This window comes from Pinus tabuliformis, chromosome 6 (genome assembly GCF_031772625.1).
Source record: "Pinus tabuliformis cultivar Carrire ecotype Pingquan chromosome 6, CPIR1, whole genome shotgun sequence".
In the NCBI taxonomy this organism is placed as follows: Eukaryota; Viridiplantae; Streptophyta; class Pinopsida; order Pinales; family Pinaceae; genus Pinus; species Pinus tabuliformis.
This window is the reverse complement of record NC_142292.1, coordinates 685,404,630-685,431,136: the sequence shown is the minus strand read 5'-3', so window position 1 is coordinate 685,431,136 and position 26,507 is coordinate 685,404,630. Positions and strand designations below refer to the sequence as shown.

The following is a 26,507-nucleotide window of genomic DNA, read 5'->3' as shown; positions in this document are numbered from 1 at the left end:
CCATCCCTCCCTGAAACCTGTAAAGTCACCCAAAAACCTTGCTACCAAATACCATCAAATTCCATCTCCGGACCAGTAGGGTCACCCAAAAAACTTGCTACTAAATACCCTCACCGTGATGAGGGGATGTTGTGATTGATAATCTACCATAAATATGCACCCATGATTAGTGGGTCTTGGCATTCATTGATTGATTTGTTGTCTGCCATATTCATTTTGAAACGTAAAAATAGAAACATGAAAGGGTATTCTAGACGGAGTTCCAGAGTTGGTAACACAAGAAGTCAATGTGACAGCAAGTGGGTAAAATTAATAAGGGTGTCTGACGGCCAGCATGTGCATATGCCATTTTCTGTCAGAGATAATAGTAGGTATTCTGATTTTTAGCTGGTGGCAGGTTCCTATTGTTTGAAATATGTCCCAACCGTTGTCTTACATGATCCAAACCCGTAAATTCGGATTAAAATACTCCCTAACGGTTACCCCACCATGTTCCCTCTCGGCCCTCTCCATCGCTACGTACATGGTCACGTAGTCAAACAGCTGTCTTAGATGCTGTGCTACAGTCCAGCATATAATGGCCAATCTCTGGTATATATAGCATTGAAGCGTTATCAGCCTTGTATCCATTGCAGAGTTCTCGAGAATACATTGCCGGTTAATCAGAGTTTTCACGTTTCAGTCATAGGATGGGTTCTCATTTGCTTTTACAGGCCCTAGTGCTGGCGGCCCTGCTGCCTGTAATCGCTTATGGCAAATGTGACTTCCCTGCCATATTTAATTTTGGGGACTCCAACTCCGACACGGGTGGATGGCACTTTGCATTCCCTTATCAAATGCTTCCGGATAATGCTCCCTATGGCAAAACATACTTTGGCTCTCCTTCATATCGGTACAGCGACGGAAGACTTGCAATAGATTTCTTCGGTAAGTAATCCTATCAGGTTCTTCCCCAATTCCTGATCAGTGTAGCTTCTTGCTCTTCAAACCTCAGAGGGAAACAATGACTTATGTCCATTGCCTTCCCCAAATCTCTCATCAGTGTAGCATTTAGGCCCTCAATCTTAGAGAGGCAGAAATCCCCAAATGCATTATATGGGGAATCCTCACAGGTCTTAAAACCTAGAGGCACCTAGAGTTGCATAGACTAACAGCTTTAAATCTCTCATCAGTGTAGCATTTAGGCCTACATCTTAGAGAGGTAGAAATCCCCATATGCATGATTACTGGGTTTTAAAACCTGGAGGCAACTAGAGTTGCATAGACTAGCAGATTTAAGATTGTGACTTTGAATTAGCGTTTTTTAACTGTGGTGGATCTGGATCTGTAATTCGTTAGTAGATCAGTTGGAGTGATCTGAAGGTGGGAGGTTGCCACTATACCAGTAGGAGAGTATCTATGGGTAGGGAGTAAGACTTAACATTATTTTTTATTTATTTACAGAATCAAAAAGGGGTGGAGGGCTGCCACTATCAGCCAGACTTGAGTATATAGCAGCTAATAAGACTTAACATCATTTTTAATTCATTTGGAAAATAAAAGAGGAGTGGAGGCTGTCATTATATCACCAAGAGTATTCATTATATCACCAAGAGTATATAGTTCAAGTGTATATAGTTCGCCTAATAAAATTTAACATCATTTTAAATTCATTTGGAAAAACAAAGAAGTCTATATAGTCCGGTTAATAAGACTTAACATCATTTTGGATTCATTTGGAGAATCAAACTTAACATCATTTTGGATACATTTCGAGAATCAAAGAAGTCGAAAAAGAAGGGTAGAGACGGATTTAACTTCAGTCTTAACCACTCTGTGTACCATTTCTTTACCCTTCACTTGAATTTAAGTGTTTTAATACCGATCACCCTGAGTTTTAAGGGACTTAAATGACTGTAGACGCTGATTGCAAAGGTTTTAATACTTCAGGATTCAGGGGATTTAATACCCAACAAGTTGACTGAGGGGGTTTGTATGATGCATTAGAGTTAAAATGAATAGCATATGTTATGAGTTAATTTAATGAAGAGAGTGAGTAATTTGTGTGCTTGATGCCCTGTAAATTTTACAGCACAGGCGTTGGGATTGCCATTTCTAAGCCCATTTTTGCAGTCAGTGGGGTCAAGGTTCGAACATGGAGCAAACTTTGCCGCTTCCGGTGCTGCTGTTCGCCCGACCTCGACCGATTTTAATGCTCCCATATCTCTTACTGTTCAGCTTAATGAGTTCCAGGTCTTCAAGCAACAGGTTCTCGACACGATCAGCTCGCACGGTATTATATACTTCTATTCTATACTGTAATTGTTGTTGTAACAGAGGAAATCCTTCATAACTGTGCTAAGATGTATGAAAGAGGATGATGTATATTGAGGGTTTTTAAAGTAAATGATGTACATTTTTGAGGAAATACCTTATAACTGTGCTAAGAGGTATAAAATAGAACGGTGTATATTGGCGTTCTCTTAAAGTAAATGTTGTACATTTATTGGGCAAGTTTTGCTGGCACAATAGTTCTGGTCAGGTGGGTTTTAGGTATTTTGAGGGTATATATGTCAAGATAGGGATTGATTTTGATTTAATGAAATAGTTGCAGAAGATTTCTGGGAATGGCTCTGATTTTTTTTTTTTTTTTTCAATGAAAAATATGGAATGTTATAATGAGAAATGTGGAATGCCATTTATAACTGTATTTGCAGGGAATTTGAACTATCTTCCAAGCGCAGATGCCTTTAAAAACGGCATTTACACCATAGAAATTGGGGGCAACGACTTCGACAATGGATACAGAAGCCTTAAACTTTCCCCTGTCCAGGTCAAGCAGACCATTCTTCCCAAGCTTGCCAAGTCTGTTGCAGCGGCTGTCCAGGTAACATCAATCAACTCTTAATTCCTTTTTGCGATTAAGCTGATTCACGATGAATAATTGGGTGATTAAATTTGGTTGGAATATTTTATGGATATGTATGACCAGGAGCTGTCCAGTACAGGGGCGAAGACAGTTCTTGTGAAGAACATTGGGCCTCAAGGCTGCGGACCCTTCTGGCTCAGTTACTTCAGTCACGCACCCAACGATTTTGATAAATACGGATGCTCGATATCATACAATGACGCTGTGAAATTCTACAACACACAACTTCAAGAACAGCTCGCTCTTTTGCGCAAGCAGCTCCCGGGAACCGACATTGTATATGTCAATCAATATGACATAATCTACGATTTCTTTGCCAACCCTTCTACCTACGGTATCTGCACTGACACCAGTCCTCCTTTCTGAATCTAATTTTATAAATGCATTGCTACTCTAGTAATATACAATTGCTGATTTAAAATGTGTTTTAAAATGTATTAATGGATTTAAAACCCTATTCTGCAGAGTTTATATCTGAAATTTTTAGGATTATTAAAGATAGAGAGAAGTGGCATTCTTTAGGATTATTAAAGATAGAGAGAAGTGGTAGTCTTTAAAGACACCATTGTTAGGATCTCACTAGTAGCAAATCAATTTACCTGACTTCTTTCCACTTTAAATTAGATTACATTTTACATGAATTCATAAACTAAAAGCCAGAAAACCACCTGAACTGCCTATTAATTTCCAACAACTTTATCTAATTTTAGATAAATTTAACTTCAAAAAGAAAAAAAAACCAATCCAATATTAATGATTAATATTTTTTTTTTTTTCCAAATAGTTTATTAATGTTAGAAATATGATAGAAATTGTAAGATTTCCTCTATTTGAACATTTAAATTTCTACACATTAATCCTCTCGAATGGTTTCTGTGTTTGTAGGATTCAAGGCCACCACTCAAGCTTGCTGTGGAGTTGGAGGAAAATACAACTTCACCTGGTCTGCACAATGTGGACTCACGGGCCCTGTTAATGGCAAGACTGTGTCGGTGGGCTCCTGTTCAGATCCCGCCTCTTATATCATCTGGGATGGAATCCACTTAACAGACCAGGCCAATAGGCTCTTGACTAAGCAAATTCTGACTGGCAAATACTTCGACCCACCTTCATTTTCTATCAGTAACCGTTGCCAAATCCAACCCATTTGATCACATTCGGCGTCCTGATTATTCATTGTTTTTGTGAATGTATAATAAACTTGGGGCTGGCAGAGCTCCAGCTGCAGTGTCAGCTTGTACTAGCATTGCTATGATGATTTTAAAAAACGGGCTTAATCAATTCATGTCAGCGTCTGAGAAGGCTGTCAGAAATTTTTTCTGCAACCTTTTAACTGTAGTGAAGGACCAATCTTGTCTGGGGAAAAGTATTATAAGATGAAATTGGCTAGACAAGAAAAATGTGTAATAAGATGAAGTTGGTTTATGTAATGATAGATGATTCTTGTTAATAAGATGAAACTTGTTTCTTTGGATTTTATTCAAGAGGAGCACAATGTCAGCCTCTGAAAAGGCTTTCAGAAAATTCTTCTGCAACCTTTTAACTGTAGTGATGGACCAAATGGACCAATCTTGTGTGGGAAAAGTGTAATAAGATGAAATTGGATAGACAAAAAGAATGTGTAATAAGATGAAGTTGGTTTATGTAATGATAGATGATTCTTGTATGAGAAAAATGCAATAAGATGAATTTTGTTTCTTTTGTAATAAGATGAAGTTGGTTTATGTAATGATAGATGATTCCTGTATGAGAAAAATGCAATAAGATGAATTTTGTTTCTTTAGGTTTTATTTATTTATAGAAGCCTTATAACTGCTTTTAACAAAACCATGTTAAAATATCTGTCCACACTTGGATTCCCTTATTTATAAAAGCCTTATAACTGCTTTTAACAAAAACCATGTTAGAATATCTGTCAACAGTCTGATTCTCTCATTAAGTTGAGCCTAATGTCAGCCTCTGAACAGGCTGACAAAAATTTCTTCTGCAACCTTATAACTGTAGTGATGGACCAATCTTGTCAGTGAAAATGTAATAAGATGAAATTGGCTAGACAAGAAAAATGTGTAATAAGATGAAGTTGGTTTCTGTAACTGCATTTAACAAAACCATGTTAGAATATCTGTCCACACTTAGGATTCCCTCGTCAAGAAGAGCATAATGTCAGCCTCTGAAAAGGTAGACAAAATTTTCTTCTGCAACCTTTTAAACTGTAGTGATGGACCAATGTCTTGGGGAAAAATGTTACAAGATGAAATTAGCTTGACAATAAAAATGTGTAATAAGATAGAAGTTGGCTTCTGTAATGAAGGTCATTTTTGTCTGAGAAAAATGTAATAAGATGAAATTTGTTTCTTTAGATTTTATTTAGAATATCTGTACGCACTTGGATTCCTTCATCAAGAAGGGCATATAGCCCAGTTGTAAGAGCAGCTCACTGGTTGTGAAAATATCTATCAGTGATATAGCTCACTGATAAACCAGTTTGTCCTGGATTTAATTCCTAATTTGTTTAATGTTAATAATAAACAAAAACAATAACTAGAAAGACCGATAATTTTTTGAGTTTGTAATATTAATCTCTTGAGTTTAATATTATTCTTTTCATTCATAATTTTTTAAGTTTTAATATTAGTCACATAAGTTTATTATTCCCTTGAAATTATAATATCAATCCCCTAAATTTCTTTGGATTTATTAAATTTTTAAATTTATTATATCAATCATGATCTTGAGATGTTAATCCATAAATTTTACTTGCAACAAACAATTTAATTAACAATGCCATTTGGATTGTTTCATGTTTCCTCTTGATTAAATCATAGCTATGTCTTAAATTTCTTAATAAGCAATAAAAAAATAAAGAGAGCCAAGTTAAAAATTAATGTTTCATAGCTCTGTTTTAAATTCATCTATAAGCAATAAAAATATAAACACAGTCCAACAGAGTCCAGTTAAAAATTAATCTTTCACTGAAACGAGCGTTAATTATTAAATCATAGCTGCGTTTTAAATTTATTAATAAGCAATAAAAATATAAACAGAGTCAAGTTAAAAATTAATGTTTCACTGAAACGAATTAAAATGGGAAACTTACCAATATAGGATTCAAATTATTCTCAAAATTCGAGGATGCTTAACATTTTTCTAAAGTACAATAATTTTAAATCTTTTTAATAATCAACATTTTTCTGAAGCATAATAATTTTAAATCTCTGAATTATCAACGACCGGAAAACTACATTTATAGATAAACAAACAAATACTAACAAAGATGAAAATGTAAGTCACAACCAATTATTTTCAATTTTCAAAGTTGGGGAGGATGAGTATACTCATTTAAATGAAATGATAATATTTAATTTTTTAATAGATTATAGTTTTGGTTGAGATTTACTTTTGGATTAATCACATGTAAATAATTAATCTGAAATTATTTCAATTAAAAATAATTTTAAAAGTAAATCTCAAACATCATCATGATCACAAAAATTTGAGATCAAATTATAATCTTGTTTTAATTTTTTTAATAAATAATAAAAATAGACTTTTAAATAAAATATAAATAAATAAAAATTATTTATATAATAAATTTAAAAATAATAAAAAATAAAAAAAATATTAATATTTTATTTTGTAAGTTTTAAAATTGAAAAATAACTATTACATGAATTTCCCCATGGCTAATGTCAAATTGGATTGCTCAAGTAATCATGGCAGTTAAATTTTTGGGGGAAAATGGGGGTGGATGGTGCACATGTTTGGAAAGAAGTATTAAGTAAAGTGCATGCAAAGAAATATATGACAATGACAACTTTGACTTTTGGATTGTATTAGAGTTGTGACTATGTTATCATGGAGCTGAATAGGTGTAAGGGAAGGTTGCTATTAGGGAAACATATTGTTACTAGATTCAAAGGTCTAGATACTAGCAAGAAGGTAGCAATTTGGAATTCATCACAGATGAAGATGACATAGGAATGCCTAATACCATTAATGTGGATCCTCCATTTAATTAAATGTGCTCTTTTAATTTTTATTTTATATAGTAAGAGTAACAAGATTGCATTCAAGAGATGATAGGACTTTTTTTTTCTTCCATTTAATTAAAGTTTTGAGTTTATTTGAGTGTGCAACATTATATGTTTTGTGTATATGGCCAAAAGCAATCCTACTATGCTATTGGTTTTCTAGTCACAAACCAATAACCATAAAAAGAATATATATAAATTTTGTTAACAATAATTGTGTTGATAGGTGTGTTCTATATTGGAATTGGGGTGCTTGAATTTTGATTTTTTATAAAATAAAAAATAATGGAAGGCTTAGATTTAATAGTGTGAGAATAGTCTTCGTCTAATACAGAATCATGTAGACGAAATTAAAGGAGTTTCAAAACATTTAAATACCAGGTCTCGAATTACAAAATATGATAAAAAATATTGAAAACACTCCATTGTCCACTGAAATAACAGACATACACTTTCCCTATGTTTCGACCCTTTGTTTCCTCTGCAAACATATTCCACCCAATGGCACTAACATCTTCCACTCCAATTCTCTAGTTCATGACGCCATCCACTAATGATCCTCTTCTCAAAGTTTTCATCGCCTCCAACATTAAGGCTTTTCTCCTTTCGAATGATGCTGGAGAATTGAAGAAAGCCATGAATGTTACTTTTTATAAGATGTCATGGATTCCTGGGTTCTTAAATTTTTTTTTAGGCTTTTATGCTATTAGTTACTTTGAATCTTAAGCTTGAAAGATTGGGCATAAAGTCTTAAAGTAGCTAGGTTTGAATTCGATTGGTTTGAAAGATATGGGAGGAAACAAAGAACAAAAGGCAGAGCTCTTGGATGCACTTGTCATTGGGACAATGGAGTCCCAGTCACTACCAATGCTAAACTAGGTTGGTTTCTTCTTAGATTTAATAATCATGCCCCTTACATCATTGTTATAAAGTATTTACTGCATTTTTTCTTCATTCAACCATAGTATCTGTAAAATCATTAAATATATGAGACCCTATAATCGTGTTTGTGTGTTAAACATGTACATGCTGTGAGCAAGAGCTATTATAGTACAATACAAAATTTGTGGACCAAAATGGACATACTTGAGAGGGTTTTCATGTCTTAATGGATCACACTTGACACCCATGAAGAGAAAATATTTGATTCCTTCCAACCTTAATAGATAGGTCACCAGTTTTCTTGAATTTGTGACACCCCTAGTATGCTTTCCTGTTGATTTTTGTAATATAATGATAATTTGAATTGTAAATGGGTATACTTTTACGTAACGGCCTGAAGAATGGGACCACAAATCCATGATCTAAGAGGGAAGAACAAAGATAAACCTAGGTGGGGTTAGCTGGCACCTTTAATTAATTTTACGGTCCAAATAATAAGAAAAATAAGAGAAAGAGTCTAGAGGGAACATCAAGAGACACCAATGATAAATTATAAAAAGGCATTTTCACAAAAATGTTGGGGTTGGATTTTCCTCTTGGGGAAGGACCTAAGAATTGCGGGAAATACCTACAAAGTGGAGGGAATGAAACTCCCTGGGAAGCTGAACTATGGCCTAGAGGAGCTTAAGAAAATTATGAGGAAAATGGGAATCAATGCTTGCCAAACATTGGATGTGAAACCACTTAGGGTGCTTGCTAAAGATCTAATAAACCACTTGATTTTATAAGCAATCCTTGTCCTACTTGAGATGAGTATGACCTCTTGCTGAAAATTGTTGAAGAAATTCCCTATAAATCATGGATTTGGCTCTAGGGTGACTACTACAAGTTATTTTGGCTGTAATAGGACTAAGGTTGGGTGAAAATCAGAGTCCCACCTTCAATATGTTCATTTTCTTTATTGTAATCAAGTGTATTTAGATGAGAAATGTGAAATTGAAGCTTGTACTTGTGGAATTTAATTGTATGCTTATGAGAAATATTGCTTGCTTGTGGGATATTGGTGCGTGCAGCTATAACCTAAATCCATGGAAATTTATTATGTTGCATGTGAATGCTATGCATATGTCCAATATGATGTCTCAATGCCTGTGCTCATGTTGAGGAATGTTGATTTATGTGTGAATGGGTAAAGATAATCCCTTTACAATTAATGAGGAATAAACAACTCTTGTATGTATGATGAATTAATGTTTGTTTGAACTCCTTGCAATTGAATTTTTCATAGTAGCCACAATGTTGACATGTTTAAATTAACAGCAAGGGATGCCATTATTCTTGTGTGAAAGTCAGGGGTTGGGTTTCTAAGAAATTTCTCAGAAATGGGCTCATTCTTATGACCTTTTTGAGTAAATACTTGACCTAAACAGATGAGTATGAAAGAGAGAGGAAAATCTCTAATAAATGCTTGAATGACTACATTGAATCTAATTTTGGCCATTAGGCCTTAATTTATTGTAGAGATTTGTTTTATCTAAATAAAGATATACTCATAAACACAAGGCTAAGTTGAGGGCCATATAAGCTCAAATGGGATAACGCTCTCTCTCTCTCTCTCTCTCTCTCTATATATATATATATATATATGCATTTCAGGTATGGTAGGTTGAGACCTCGATAAGCTCAAGAGAGATGGCAATCGAGACCTTGATAAGCTCAGGAGAGATGGCGATTCAGTTTATATATATAAATATATATATCATACACATGCATTTTAGCTCTGACTAAGCTGAGACCTTAATAAGCTTAGGAGGGATTTCACCCTGCATTAGTATTTGTGCACAGGAGGAAAGGACCCTAACAAGCTTGAACTATGTACATGTATGTAAGTATATGGCCATGTTGGGGTTGAGCCTTAAAGTATTAAGGGGCCCTCCCTCGAGTCATAGCAAGCCCAAAGCATACACATGTGTCGTGGGGCTTGAAGTTTAGGGCCCAAAGGAGTAAAGAGACCTGATCCTTACATGATATATGACCACACACCACGCCTAAGGGTGGAAGATGAGGAAATCAAAGCCACAAAATGTCATGGAAGTACTGATACCATTCACATAGCCCTAGAGGAATTACCCTGGAAGTTTCAAGTGGAGGTTGGTTCAAACCTCACAAAGAATTAATTGTCGGGGTGATGTGTCATGCTGGGGCCCATTGGTAGGGAAACTACTCGATCTCAGCCGTTGATTCTACAAAACATTCCTTATCATTGGATGGACCCCAAAAGTATTTTTCTTGGAGATTTAAAAGGGATACTAGGGCAAAATCCAACGGGATTTATTGTCGGGATGACGTGGAATGGTGGGGCCAATGGCTAGACACTCAACATATCAGGGCGAAGGGACCCCAAATTAATTTATACGGGAAAACATGTTTTACCATGTAGCAATGGGTCTGCTAGGACCCATGACCAACTTGGAAAGCGTTGTGGCTAGGAGAAACATGGCTACACTTGATAGGCCAAGTGGAGGTTGATATTGGTGTGTCGTGGTGACTTGGGATAAGACACCTCACCCTGGCGATAAATATGGGTGACATCACCTTGGTGCCTCTACCCCAACGAGTTCTATTGGTGCTGGGTGAAATCATGAAGAGACTTTATCCCCAAGATAATGTGATAGAGGCGGAACACAAGTGCGCAGGTATGTGGGCAGGAAACATAACGCGTACGAGGAGGGGTCCACAATGGAGATCATAATCCATGTGATTGGTTGAGTGCTCCTTGTATATTGACGTGGTGGCATAGCTAGGTGGGGTTCCATGTAACCCCGAAGGATTATTCCTTGGTAGTTCAAATGGGAGGCTCCATAGAAAATCCCTGGGATTTTATTTCTAGGGTGAGGTGGAATAGGGGCCCACAAAACATTTATGTCTGGAAGGGGGTCCACCCTTATACTATATGCATGTTATATATGTAGTGGGTCATGGATAAGGGAGCTCTCGTGGGCATGTAAAGGACATGAACAAGTCAGAAGCTACTAGTAGAAGTGCCATGTAAATCTTGGGATGGTGACATGGTGTTAATCAAATAGCCACATGGCAGACCAAAATGACTTGGCATAAGTTAATAGCCCAAATCTTTAAATGACTATATCTTTTGATCTTGAAGTCAGATAAAGGCAAATTTTATATCATTGGAAAGGTATTGATGAGACAATCACAACAATTTATTCATTTTAAATTTGAAGAGTTTGAGAAAGATAAAAAAATTAGACTCCATTTCCATAAATGGAACTTCAGAGGTTGGGGCATCAGAGAAACTACCTCCTTCTACCCTTAGTAGAGGGTAGGGATAGTAGGGGGTGTGTTACATAATTAAATTTATATTCACAAAGTTTTCTTTGCTTAATCTAATAAGCTAGCTTAAATAACCTCTATCTCTTATTGTTTTTCTAGCTCCTTGATCAAACCAAGCAAAGCTTAGGGAAAGGCTAGTGAACACATGAGAAATCTAAAATCCATGATAAGAAACCAAAGAAAAAACACCTTCATGATTGTAGATGTCATCTTGTAATTTTCACTAAACATATTGTAGATGTCATCTTGTAATTTGCACTAAAGATACTGTAGATGTCATCTTGTAATTTGTACTATTGACATAAGTAAATATAAGTAAAACTTATGAAAGACAATATATCCATAAAGGCTTTTGTAAAAACAATTATAACTTTGGAATTTCAATAGATTTCTTACTCTTCATTAAATACCTAACCAACTCTTTCCATACAACACAGTGATAAACTCCAACCAACTCCTTAAAATGCTCAGAAAAGATAATAAATGATTCTCTAATACCTTTTTTTTTTCCAAATAGTTTATTAATGTTAGAAATATGATATAAATTGTAAGATTTCCTCTATAATCTTTGAACATTTAAATTTCTACACATTAATCCTCTCGAATGGTTTCTGTGTTTGTAGGATTCAAGGCCACCACTCAAGCTTGCTGTGGAGTTGGAGGAAAATACAACTTCACCTGGTCTGCACAATGTGGACTCACGGGCCCTGTTAATGGCAAGACTGGGTCGGTGGGCTCCTGTCCAGATCCTGCCTCTTATATCATCTGGGATGGAATCCACCTAACAGACCAGGCCAATAGGCTATTGACTAAACAAATTCTGACTGGCAAATACTTCGACCCACCTTCATTTTCTATCAGTAACCGTTGCCAAATCCAACCCATTTGATCACATCCGGCGTCCTGATTATTCATTGGTTTTGTGAATGTATAATAAACTTGGGGCTGGCAGAGCTCCAGCTGCAGTGCCAGCTTGTACTAGCATTGCTATGATGATTTTAAAAAACGGGCTTAATCAAGTCATGTCAGCGTCTGAGAAGGCTGTCAGAAATTTCTTCTGCAACCTTTTAACTGTAGTGAAGGACCAATCTTGTCTGGGAAAAAGTGTTATAAGATGAAATTGGTTAGACAAGAAAAATGTTTAATAAGATGAAGTTGGTTTATGTAATGATAGATGATTCTTGTTAATAAGATGAAACTTGTTTCTTTGGATTTTATTCAAGAGGAGCACAATGCCAGCCTCTGAAAAGGCTTTCAGAAAATTCTTCTGCAACCTTTTAACTGTAGTGATGGACCAGATGGACCAATCTTGTGTGGGAAAAGTGTAATAAGATGAAATTGGATAGACAAAAAGAATGTGTAATAAGATGAAGTTGGTTTATGTAATGATAGGTGATTCTTGTATGAGAAAAATGCAATAAGATGAATTTTGTTTCTTTTGTAATAAGATGAAGTTGTTTTATGTAATGATAGATGATTCTTGTATGAGAAAAATGCAATAAGATGAATTTTGTTTCTTTAGGTTTTATTTATTTATAGAAGCCTTATAACTGCTTTTAACAAAACCATGTTAAAATATCTGTCCACACTTGGATTCCCTTATCAAGAAGAGCATAATGTCAGCCTTTGAAAAGGATGACAATGAAATGAAAATTGTTTGTTTAGATTTTATTTATTTATAAAAGCCTTATAACTGCTTTTAACAAAAACCATGTTAGAATATCTGTCAACACTCTGATTCCCTCATTAAGTTGAGCCTAATGTCAGCCTCTGAACAGGCTGACAAAAATTTCTTCTGCAACCTTTTAACTGTAGTGATGAACCAATATTGTCAGTGAAAATGTAATAAGATGAAATTGGCTAGACAAGAAAAATGTGTAATAAGATGACGTTGGTTTCTGTAACTGCATTTAACAAAACCATGTTAGAATATCTGTCCACACTTAGGATTCCCTCGTCAAGAAGAGCATAATGTCGGCCTCTGAAAATGTGGACAAAATTTTCTTCTGCAACCTTTTAAACTGTAGTGATGGACCAATGTCTTGGGGAAAAGTGTTACAAGATGAAATTAGCTTGACAATAAAAATGTGTAATAAGATACAAGTTGGCTTCTGTAATGAAGGTCATTCTTGTCTGAGAGAAATGTAATAAGATGAAATTTGTTTCTTTAGATTTTATTTAGAATATCTGTACACACTTGGATTCCTTCATCAAGAAGGGCATATAGCCCAGTTGTAAGAGTAGCTCACTGGCTGTGAAAATATCTATCAGTGATATAGCTCACTGATAAACCATTTGTCCTGAATTTAATTCCTAATTTGTTTAATGTTAATAATCAACCAAAACAATATCTAGAATGATGGATAATTTTTTGAGTTTGTAATATTAGTCCCTTGAGTTTAATATTGTTCTTTTAATTCATAATTTTTTTAAGTTTTAATATTAGTGGCATAAGTTTATTATTCCCTTGAAATTATAATATCAATCCCCTAAATTTCTTTGGATTTATTAATTTTTTAAATTTATTATATCAATCATGATCTTGAGATGTTAATCCATAAATTTTACTTGCAACCAACAATTTGATTAACAATACCATTTGGATTGTTTCATGTTTCCTCTTGATTAAATCATAGCTCTGTTTTAAATTTCTTAATAAGCAATAAAAAAAATAAAGAGAGCCAAGTTAAAAATTAATGTTTCATTGCTCTGTTTTAAATGCATCTATAAGCAATAAAAATATAAACACAGTCAAACAGAGTCCAGTTAAAAATTAAACTTTCACTGAAACGAGCGTTAATTATTAAATCATAGCTGCGTTTTAAATTTATTAATAAGCAATAAAAATATAAACAGAGTCAAGTTAAAAATTAATGTTTAACTGAAACGAATTAAAATGGGAAACTTACCAATACAGGATTCAAATTATTCTCAAAATTCGAGGATGCTTAACATTTTTCTATAGTATAATAATTTTAAATCTTTTTAATAATCAACATTTTTCTGAAGTATAATAATTTTAAATCTCTCAATTATCAACGACCGGAAAAATACATTTATAGATAAACAAACAAATACTAACAAAGATGAAAATGTAAGTCACAACCAATTATTTTCAATTTTCAGAGTTGGGGATGATGAGTATACTCATTTAAATGAAATGATAATATTTAATTTTTTAATAGATTATAATTTTGGTTGAGATTTACTTTTGGATTAATCACATGTAAATAATTAATCTGAAATTAGTTCAATTAAAAATAATTTTAAAAGTAAATCTCAAACATCATCATGATCACAAAAATTTGAGATCAAATTATAATCTTGTTTTAATTTTTTTAATAAATAATAAAAATAGACTTTTAAATAAAATATAAAGAAATAAAAATTATTTATATAATAAATTTAAAAAAAATATTAATATTTTATTTTGTAAGTTTTAAAATTGAAAAATAACTATTACATGAATTTTCCCAGGGCTAATGTCAAATTGGACTGCTCAAGTAATCATGGTAGTTAAAATTTTTAGGGAAAACAGGGATTGATGGTGCATATGCTTGGAAAGAAGTACTAAGTAGAGTGCATACAAAGAATGTCAAATTGGACTGCCCAAGTAATCATGGTAGTTAAAATTCTTGGGGAAAATGGGGATTGATGGTGCATATGCTTGGAAAGAAGTACTAAGTAGAGTGCACGCAAAGTAATATATGACAATAACAACTTTGATTTTTGAACTGTATTAGAGTTGTGACTATGTTATCATAGAGCTGAATAGGTGCAAGGGAAGGTTGCTATTAGGGAAGCATATTGTTACTACTTTCAAAGGTCTAGATACTAGCAAAGAAGGTAGTGACTTGGAATTCATCACGGATGAAGATGACATAGGAATGCCTAATACCATTAATGTGGATCCTCCATTTAATTAAATGTTCTCTCTTTTAATTTTTATTTTATATAGTAAGGGTAAGAAGATTGCAATTCAACAAATGATAGGACTTTTTTTTTTCTTCCATTTAATTAAAGTTTTGAGTTTATTTGAGTGTGCAACATTATATGTTTTGTGTATATGGCCAAAAGCAATCCTACTATGCTATTGGTTCTCTAGTCACAAACCAATAACCATAAAAAGAATATATATAAATTTTGTTATCAATAATTGTGTTGATAGGTGTGTTGTATATTGGAATTGGGGTGCTTGAATTTTGATTTTTTATAAAATAAATAATTATGGAAGGCTGAGATTTAATAGTTTGAGAATAGTCTTCGTCTAATATAGAATCATGTAGACAAATTAAAGGAGTTTCAACCATTTTTCAGTTTCAAAACATTTAAATACCAGGTCTCGAATTACAAAATATGATAAAAAATATTGAAAACACTCCATTGTCTGCTGAAATAACAGACATACACTTTCCCTATGTTTCGACCCTTTTTTTCCTTTGCGCACATGTTCCACCCAATGGCACTAGCATATTGCACTCCAATTCTCTGGTTCATGATGCCATCTACTAATGATCCTATTCTCAAATTTTTCATTGCCTCCAACATTAAGGCTTTTCTCCTTTTGAATGATGTTGGAGAATTGAAGAAAGCCATGAATGTTACTTTTTATAAGATGTCATGGATTCCTGGGTTCTTAAAAAAATTGTTTAGGCTTTTATGCCATTAGTTACTTTGAATCTTAAGCCTGAAATATTGGGTATGAAGCCTTAAAGTAGCTAGGTTTGAAAGATATGGGAGAAAACAAAGAACAAAAGGCAGAGCTCTTGGATGCACTTGTCATTGGGTCAATGGAGTCCCAGTCACTACCAATGCTAAACCAGGTTGGTTTCTTCATCATACATTAGATTTAATAATCATGCCCCTTACATCATTGTTATAAAGTATTTATTGCATTTTTCCTTAATTCAACCATATTATTTGCAAAATTATTAAATATATGAGACCCTATAACCGTGTTTGTGTGTTTAACATGTACAGGATGTGAGCAAGAGCTATTATAGTACAATACAAAATTTGTGGAGCAAAATGGACATATTTGAGAGGGTTTTCATGTCTTAATGGATCACACTTGACACCCATGAAGAGAAAATATTTGATTCCTTCCAACCTTAATAGATAGGTCACTAGTTTTCTTGAATTTGTGACACCCCTAGTATGCTTTCCCCCTGATTTTTGTAATATAATGATAATTTGAATTATAAATGAGTATACTTTTATGTAATGGCTTGAAGAATGGGACCACAAATCCATGATCTAAGAGGGAATAACAAAGATAAACCCAAGTGGGGTTAGCTGGCCCTTCAATTAATTTTATGGTCCAAATAATAAGAAAAATAAGAGAAAGAGTCTAAGAGGAACATGAAGAGACACCCATGATAAATTATAAAAAGGCATTTTCACAAAAAATTTGGGGTTAGGTTTTCCTCTTGGGGAAGGGCCTAAGAATTATGGGAAAGACCTAAAAATTGGAGGGAATGAAATTCCCTGGGAAGCTGAACTGTGGCCTAGAGGAGCTCAAGAAAATTATGAGGAAAATGGGAATCAATGTTTGCCAAGCATTAGATGCGAAACCACTTAGGGTGCTTGCTAAAGATCTAATAAAACACTTGATTTTATAAGCAATCCTTGTCCTACTTGAGATGAGTATGACCTCCTATTGAAAATTGTTGAAGAAATTCCCTCTAAATCATGGATTTGGCTCTGGGGTGACTACTACAAGTTATTTTGGCTGTGATAGGTCTAAGGTTGGGTGAAAATTAGAGTTCCACATTCAATATGTTCATTTTCTTTATTGTAATCAAGTGTATTTAGATGAGAAATGTGAAATTGAAGCTTGTACTTGTGGAATTTAATTGTATGATTATGAGAAATATTGCTTGCCTGTGGAATATTAGTGTGTGCGGCTGTAACCTAAATCCATGGAAATTTATTATGTTGCATGTGAATGCTATGCATATGTCCAATATGATGTTTCAATGCTTGTGCACATGTTGAGGAATGTTGATTTATGTGTGAATGGGTAAAGATAATCCCTTTACAATTAATGAGGAATAAACAACTCTTGTATGTATGATGAATTAATGTTTGCTCGAACTCCTTGCAATTGAATTTTTCATAGTAGCCACAATGTTGACATATTGTTTAAATTCACAACAAGGGATGCCATTATTCTTGTGTGAAAGTGAGGGGTTGGATTTCTAAGAAATTTCTCAGAAATGGGCTTGTTCTTATGACCTTTTTGAGTAAATACTTGACCTAAATGGTTGAGTATGAAAGAGAGAGGAAAATCTCTTATAAATGCTTGAATGTCTACATTGAATCTAATTTTGGCCATTAGGCCTTAATTTATTGTAGAGAGTTGTTTAACTAAATAAAGGTATACTCATAAACACGAGGCTGAGTAGAGGGCCATATAAGCTCAAATGGGATAACGTTATATATATATATATATATATATATATATATATATATATATATATATATATATATATATATATATATATATATATATATATATATATCTATATATATATATATATATATGCATTTCAGGTATGGTAGGTTGAGACCTTGATAAGCTCAGGAGAGATGGTGATTCAGTTTATATATATATATATATATATATATATATAGATATATATATATATATATATATATATATATATATATATATATATATATATATATTGTACACGTGCATTTTAGGTCCGGCTAAGCTGAGACCTTAATAAGCTTAGGAGGGATTTCACCCTGCATTAGTATTTGTGCACCGGAGGAAAGGACCCTAACAAGCTTGAACTATATACATGTATGTAAATATATGGCCGTGTGGGTTGAACCTTAAAGTATTAAGGGGTCCTCCCTCGAGTCATAGCAAGCCCAAATCATACACATGTGTCATGGGGGATGGAAGTTTAGGGCCCAAAGGAGTAAAGAGATCCGATCCTTACATGATATATGACCACACACCACACCTAAGGGTGGAATATGAGGAAATCAAAGCTGCAAGATGTCATGGAAGTACCGATACCATTCACATAACCCCAGAGGAATTACCTTGGAAGTTTCAAGTGGAGGCTGGTTCAAACCATAGTTACCAAATTCCGACGTATTGGTAAAAAAAATTCGAAAATTCACTGATTCAGTTCGGTATGATTAAGAATTCGGCCAAATCAAATTCGGTACGGTGCATGAAGTATTTTTTTTCCAACGAGAGGGAAATCAACTGATGGTAAGAAATTTGTTCCGGGAGCTCGAAGACTGGTCTTCACTTCCCCGTTGGGTGTATTGCTAGGTTTCTCAAAGCAGGAAAGTATGTTGAGCGTGTCGGAGGAGGAGCTCTAGTTTACCTAGCTACTATTCTTGAATATCTCGCCGCCGAGGTGTTCGAGTTGTCTGGAAATGCCACAAGAGATAATAAGAAGATGAGGATTGTTCCACACCACATTCTGTTGGCAGTGAGAAACGATGAAGAGCTGAGAAAGCTTCTAAGCATGGTGACCATAGCCAATGGTGGTGTGTTGTTGAATATTCACAATGTTCTGCTACCGAAAAAGACCGGTAGTGGTAAGGCAGGGGCCAGTGAGCTCGAGGCTTCAATTTGAAATGCACATGTATAATTTTATGGTGTTTCTAGGGAGTCTATGATAGGGAAAAATTAATTAGAAAAAACAAATTTTATATTTGAAAAACTTGTTGTTTGCAAATTTTCATAAGAAAGAAATAGTAATTTCTATATTAAAAAAAATTATAAAATGAGAAATTGGAATGTACAGAAACATAAAAAATGATAACTTTTGCTTTAATAAAAATGATAAAATAGCAAATTAAATGTAAATTAGTAATTTCTATATTAAAATAATAAAAAACTATAATTTCTATATTAGACAAAATTATAAAATGACAAATTTTCATTTTAAATAGATAATTCCTATTAAAAAAATTAATAGATTTAAGTATTTGTAGCATGTATACTATCGAATTTTTTCCGTATTGAATTTTATAGAGTCGAATTTTTTCCGTATCGAATCGAATTCGAATTCATATTCAAATTCGAATTTGGTAACTATGGTTCAAACCTCACAAAGAATTAATTATCAGGGTTATGTGTCATGCAAAGGCCCATTAGTAGGGAAACCATTCGATCTCGGCCGTTGATTCTACAAAACATTCCTTGTCATTGGATGGACCCCAAAAGTATTTTTCTTGGAGATTTGAAAGGGACACTAGGGAAAAATCCATCTAGATTTATTGTTGGGATGACGTGGCATGGTGGGGCCAATGGCTAGACACTCAACATATTAGGGCGAGGGACCCAAAATTAATTTATATGAGAAAACATGTTTTACCATGTAGCAGTGGGTCTGTTGGGACCCATGACCAACTTGGAAATTGTTGTGGCTAGGAGAAACATGGCTACACTCAATAAGCCAATTGGAGGTTGATATTGGTGTGTCGTGGTGACCTGGGATATGACACCTCACCCTGGCGATAAATATGGGTGACATCACCTTGGTGCCTCTACCGCAATGAGTTCTGTTGGTGTTGGGTGAAATCCCGAAGAGACTTTATCCCCATGATAACGTGATAGAGGTGGAACACAAGTGCGCAGGTATGTGGGTAGGCAACATAACGTGTACAAGGAGGGGTCCACAATGGAGATCATAACCCATGTCATTGGTTGAGTGCTCCTTGTATATTGATGTGGTGGGATAGCTAGGTGGGGTTCCACGTAACCTCAAATATTCTTCCTCGGTAGTTCAAATGGGAGGCTCCATAGAAAATCCCTAGGATTTTATTTCTGGGGTGAGGTGGAATAGGGGCCCACAAAACATTTATGTCTGGAAGGGGGTCCACCCTTATACTATATGCATGTTATATATGTAGTGGGTCATGGATAAGGGAGCTCTTGTGAGCATGTAAAGGACATGAACAAGTTAGAAGCTACTGGTAGAAGTGCCATGTAAATCTTGGGATGGTGACATGGTGTTAATCAAATAGCCACATGGCAGACCAAAATGACTTGGCATAAGTTAATAGCCCAAAAATTTAAATGACTATATCTTTTGATCTTGAAGTTGGATAAAGGGAAATTTTATATCATTGGAAAGGTATTGATGAGACAATCCCATCAATTTATTCATTTTAAATTTGAAGAGTTTGAGAAAGATAAAAAAAAAATTAGACTCCATTTCCATAAATGGAACTTCGAAGGTCGGGGCATCAAAGAAACTGCCTCCTTCTACCCTTAGTAGAGGGTAGGGATAGTAGGGGGTATGTTACATAATTAAATTTATATTCACAAAGTTTTCTTTGCTTAATCTAATAAGCTAGCTTAAATAACCTCTATCTCTTATTTTTATCTAGCACCTTGATCAAACCAAGCAAAGCTTAGGGAAAGGTTAGTGAACACACAAGGAAACTAAGATCCATGATAAGAAACCAAAAAAAAAAACACCTTCATGATTGTAGATGTCATCTTGTAATTTTCATTAAAGATATTGTAGATGTCATCTTGTAATTTGCACTAAAGATACTGTAGATGTCATCTTGTAATTTGTACTATTGACATAAGTTAATATAAGTAAAACTTATGAAAGACAATATATCCATAAGGACTTTTGTAAAAACAATTATAATTTTGGAATTTCAACAGATTTCTTATTCTTCATTAAATACCTAACAAACTCTTTCCATACAACACACAGTGATAAACTCCAACCAACTCCATAAAATGCTTAGAGAACATAATAAATGAGTGCATTAATAGGAAAAAGAAGGAAATTAATAAATGAGTGTATTAATATGAGAAACAAGTAAATTAATAAATAAGTGCATATATTAAATGTCTACTATACACTTAATAATTATTAATTTGATTGATATAAGCCTATCAACATATCTAAAGAACATTTATTAATATAATTACACTTATTTTATAATAATACGTAAATTTATTATAAATTCTAATATATTTTAAAATTTAATAAATATAAACCCTATTTAATTTCTAAAATAAAATATTTATAAATAAAAATGATTTTTAATATATTAAATTTATATTAAACTATTAATAAAGATACTGATTTATTTACATTGAACTTAGATTGAGTATTAATACTTCTAAACACTGATATTATTTACAGTGAGTTTAGATTGAGTATTAATACTTCTAAATAATCTCATGAAAGGAGATTTTGAAAATAGAACACAAAATATTTTATCAAATAACACTTTGTTTGAAGTATAATATTTATTTTATATTAAAATTATTTTAAAATGAATTAAAATGATGTTTTAATTGTTTTAAAATAAATTAAAATGATATTTTAATAATTTTTTTAAAGGATAGTGAATAAGTTTTTTTGTTTTGTTTTTTTAATGGTGAAGTTACATTATGGTTATGTTTAAGAATAACATTTGAATAGGGTAAGGAATTGAATTTTTGATTTAATATTTAGGAATATTTTAACAATGCACCGATGATTGTCTATCCAAGGCCCTATGGACCAGTGGATATCGAATAAATTAAATAAGAAATAATTCAAATAAAAAAAATATTTCGAATTTAAACATTTAACTATGATTTTTTTTTAGTTATTATGAATCAAAGATTTATATCAAATTTTGTAACATGTTTTTTTTTAAAACACATGATAAATATGAAAGTAAAGTTTTGTTTTATTTATTTATTTTAATAATTTTGTTTAAATATCCTCAATGTTTAAAGGTACTTAATTATGATTTTTAGATACTTTTATTTTTTAATCTTTCAATTAAATTTACGATTATATTTTAACTATAGTAAGTTTTGTCTTATTATAATAAAAATTATATTTTAATTATAGTTACTTAAAGTTTTTTCATAATTTAATTATAATTATAATTAGTTAAAATTTTGAGTTTATGAAAATTATATTTGGGAACTTTTCATGTAAAATAAAAACTGTAATATAGTTCCATACATTGACATTCTTAAAACAAAAATTTAAAAAGAGTATCTACTCACTTATAATTATATCCACGTATAATGCAATAATAATACTTCCTAGTGTACATCTTACAAAAAGGACTTAAGTACCTCACTACTTTGAAAAACATATAAATTTAACATGAAAACATGATGGTTTTTGGTGGGCTCAAATCTAGTTTAATTATTTCGTCACTTTTAGGTGGTTGATGAACTATTTTATCTTCTTTTGGTCCTTATAGTTAGAAATTAATATATTAAAATTGGTTAGATGCCTTAGCATGCTTTACTATGGTTAAATTAATGACCATATTTGAAGAATGTTACATTTAATGCTAGAATTATAATTTGCATTTCCAATTAAACTAAGGTACTTATAATAATAACAAAATGAGTATTAACTTGTTGGCCTTCTTCATGAATTTTGGCTATGGTTGCCAAAATTTAACTCCCATTGCCCTAAATAACATCTTTATGAATTCTCAATGCCGTTTGATCTTGTGCAACTCCTTATAGTCCATCTTTGTACTAAAATAGTCAAAGGTCAATTGTAAATGAAAAAATCCAATACTATCTAAAAAGGCTAGCCTTTGTTTCTTTATTAGGATCCTTGAAGTCCATAACACAAGGCTATACTCAAAATGACTAACATCTCACATGGGTACACTTTCTAATAAGAATAAAGAAAGCCATAGAAAATTTAGTGACAAACTAATGAGGATTAATTACATTTCTTTAACAACTATCTATCTTAGGCTTTTTCTATTCCTCATAGGAATGCCCATGGATTTAATAGACCAAAAAGAATCACTCAACTTGGGGATGGTAGCGAATTTTCTTTCCTATCTTCCTCACAACCTTGGTCCAATCTACAGGAGGTAGATTGACCAAAGTGATTTGCGAATATTATTGAGTACTGAAGGAGATTCCTTGTTGGTGTCAAAAGATGTCGATTTATGAGCATGCTTCAAAATACCCAAAGATACATCTTTATTTACCAATTGCCTGTTATTAGGGGGTATTGAGTTCCCTATTGAATCCTCATAAGTTTGAGGAGTGGCGATAGTCTCATCTTGATCCCTCGAAATCATAACATCATCAACACCCTCATCCTGTTAATAAAAAATAGGGGAAATCTCACCTTCCATGGGGGGTGGGTGACAAGGTTTCCAACTTTTAGATGTAGAAGTTCCATTGTGTCGTTTCTTGCTCAAATTTGACAGAGGGTAGGAATTTTGAATATGGCTAGTTTAAAGACAAACATAGCAACAAAATGTAGTATTCTCGTAATCCAAAGTTTGGGTCCAATGATAATCATTGATCTTTAAATTTATTTGATCTAGCAGCAATTTGCTAATGTCAATTTCCACGCATATTCAACCATAGGTGTACATACCAAGCTACCCTTGAGAATGATATGTGGTGAAAACAACCCAAAGAGTTTTTTATGCCCCAAAAAACTAAAAAATTCCAAAGGTGGGTAGACAAATTAGGAATTCGAACCTAGATTGAAAGCTTGGTAATGATTGATATAAAGAGAAATTAAAAAAAAAAAAAAAGTGAGTTATTTGTTAGGAATACAAATAAAAGTATATGATTAAAAGAAAAAGAGAGAATGGAAGAGGAAGTCTGGTGTAGAATTTCATATATATATATATATTAAATAAGGATAAATTATTTGGTATGAATAAAAATAGAAGTATAAGATTAAAAGAAAAAGAGAGAATACATGGGTAATGGGGAAGGCTAGAAAGAATGAAAGAGGAAGGAGAATGAAAAAAATAAAAATAAAAAATGAACAATATAAAAATTGTATTAAAAAAATCTCAACATGAAATATAAGTAAAATATATGTTTTCAAAAATTGTAATTAAATGAGAACAACAAACTTGTAATATGAAAAATTGAAGGGATTTAGACTTCACTATAGTTTTTGAAGAAAAGGGTTCATATTGACATGTGATGTTAATGTAATGGCCTATTAAACCACTCATGCAAATAATTTTTTCACTCATATGTGACCTTTTAATAGTTTTATGTGTCATTTATATTGCTTAGTTGTTGTCTCAAGTGAAATTCAAAGCCCATTTGCTTTTTTATTTGTGTTTAATAATGTGTGTGTTCTTGTCTTTTGTGTTCATAATGAAAGATATGTAGATGCCATAGAGGTTTATTACATAATTCTTTTTTAATTATAATTAAAAGTATAGTTGATTTTTATATGTATTATTATACAATATTTTTTAATTATAGTTGGAAATATAATTAATTGTTATATGCATAATTTACTAGCACAACCAAATTAATATATGTGGTTGATATATGTCGATAGACATATATTAATTAAATGCACAACCACATTAATATATGCGGTTGAAAAACGATGATAGACAATAATGATATAAATCTAATGTTAATCATAATAATAATAAATATATAATAATAAAATAATAACAATATTACAAAAATAACTATTATAATAAAAATAATATTAATTATTAATTTATATTAAAAATAGTTAATCATAACCCGGATGCGGGTGTTTCCCAAGAGCATTAATGGAAACCATTAGAACTGCCGGCGCAAGGACCTGCCAGCAGGTGAATCGCGCTCTAACCCAGGCTCATAGCAGGCGAAACCTGGCCAGCGCGCAGGTCACAATAAATGGCCCTTTTGGCCGAGAGTTGGAAGTTATTGATATTAGAATGGAGTCCTCTGAGCCTTCAAACCATCCACCGCTCCTCAGCTGCTGTCCACCGCAGGCCGAATTCTCTTGTAGCAGAACAGCTACAAGGAGACGCTGTTGGCACCTTTGTTGCATTGATCTTGGGAATGGATACCACTTCTCCCACTCCCAGCTCTGCCCTGTAAATCCCGCTCATAAGTCTTGTTTTCACAATCAATCTCCCCTCTCGGCTGCTCACCCTGCTAATTCGCTCTTCGACCTCGCGGGCATGGTCAGGCATAGAATGAGAAGTCGTCGTGGAGGAGCTCGAGGTGGCAGCGCTCGCCCTCAGGCAGCACAGAGCTCGGCTCCCCCCTCTCCCCCTCAGTACCAGGAAAACCCGCCTCCTCCCAGGTCTTTGCCTAGACATCCCAATACGCGCAGCGGGCGGGGGCGTGGGATGGCTTCCATGGATTCGCCCAACGACTTCAGGCTCCACTCTGCAATTCCTCAGCTGCGTCCTGGCCCTGTCCCCCATGTCACCCAATTCAGGTTCCAAAGCCATCTGAATCGACCCATCATAACTGCCAATGTGACCATCGTCTTCACTGAAGAAGATGAGCTGAACAGGGAGCAGGCAAGAAATCCGGCAGAGCTCTCACAGGAGATGCAACATCCGGATTTGGGACGGGGTCTTGAGAAAAAATTGAAGGAGGTTGGCCAAAGCTCCGGTCACAGCAAAATGCAGGGAGGAGAAGATGACGAAGGAGGCACACAGCAGGCTGGCGGCAGCTCTGTAGGTGCAGCCCTAACGATGAGATATGCTGGCAGCTCAAGCAACACTCATCATGAAGCGGAGCAGCCAGGTGGTGATGCGAAAGGGAAAGGTATTGTATGGGACCAGTATGCGTGCCTCGTGGTCGAGGAGCCACCTGACGAGGAAGGGGACAAGTGACGCCTCGTGGTATTCGGTGCCACCCACGAGCCAGATATGCCTTCTGCTGATGACGGGTTGGTCCAGTCAGTTAATGTCTTTGTAGTTAGATTATCTGATCATTGATTTTGTTGCTATGGGGTTAAGTCCAGAGATGTCGAGTCCAGAGATTTTTTGTTGTTCAGATGTCGAGTCTAGAGGAGTTGCTGACTGTTCAGGGCTTTTTGCTGGTTATGTTTGCAATGTCAAGCTGGTTTCCCCAATCTGGGGTAGCTTAGATGGTTTTGATGAACTATAGAAACAATGGTGGAGGCCGGGCCTCGTTGTAACATTATTTTTTCTTTTTAATAGAATTAGTCTTACATAGAAAAAAAAAAAGTTAATCATATTAAATATTAAATATGAAATATTGTTAAATTATTAAATATTAAATATGGTTAATTATTATTATAATAATTTTAAATATTGTTAATTATTATTATAATCATTGTCACTACTAATTCATTAATTATTATTATTATTATGATTATTAATTAATATTACTACAATTATTAATTAATATTAGTATTTAAATTTAATGTAATTATTAAATAATAATGATTAGTTCATATTGTTAATAATGTTGTAATATAATATCGTTAGTAATATAATATTATGTAATGTCACTTAATAATAATAAATAAATAAAATAATATAGTATTAAAATACAAGTAAATAAATAATAATAATAATAATAATGAGGAGAATATAATAATAATAAATAA

The 26,507-nt window shown here is 33.5% G+C and overlaps 1 protein-coding gene and 1 pseudogene across 1 annotated transcript; both read left to right on the top strand.

The window, feature by feature from the left end:
* The first annotated feature begins 586 nt into the window (after positions 1-586).
* On the top strand, positions 587-4,387 carry LOC149260510 (GDSL esterase/lipase At4g01130-like). Its single transcript, XM_089420789.1, has 5 exons — positions 587-927; positions 2,072-2,272; positions 2,697-2,866; positions 2,972-3,242; positions 3,794-4,387. Exons 1-5 carry the CDS (start codon positions 690-692, stop codon positions 4,057-4,059), a joined length of 1,146 nt encoding a protein of 381 aa, XP_089276915.1. The 5' UTR covers positions 587-689; the 3' UTR covers positions 4,060-4,387.
* A 13,939-nt stretch (positions 4,388-18,326) lies between these two features.
* LOC149260509 (protein H2A.7 pseudogene) lies at positions 18,327-18,779 on the top strand (annotated as a pseudogene).
* Positions 18,780-26,507: the final 7,728 nt, after the last annotated feature.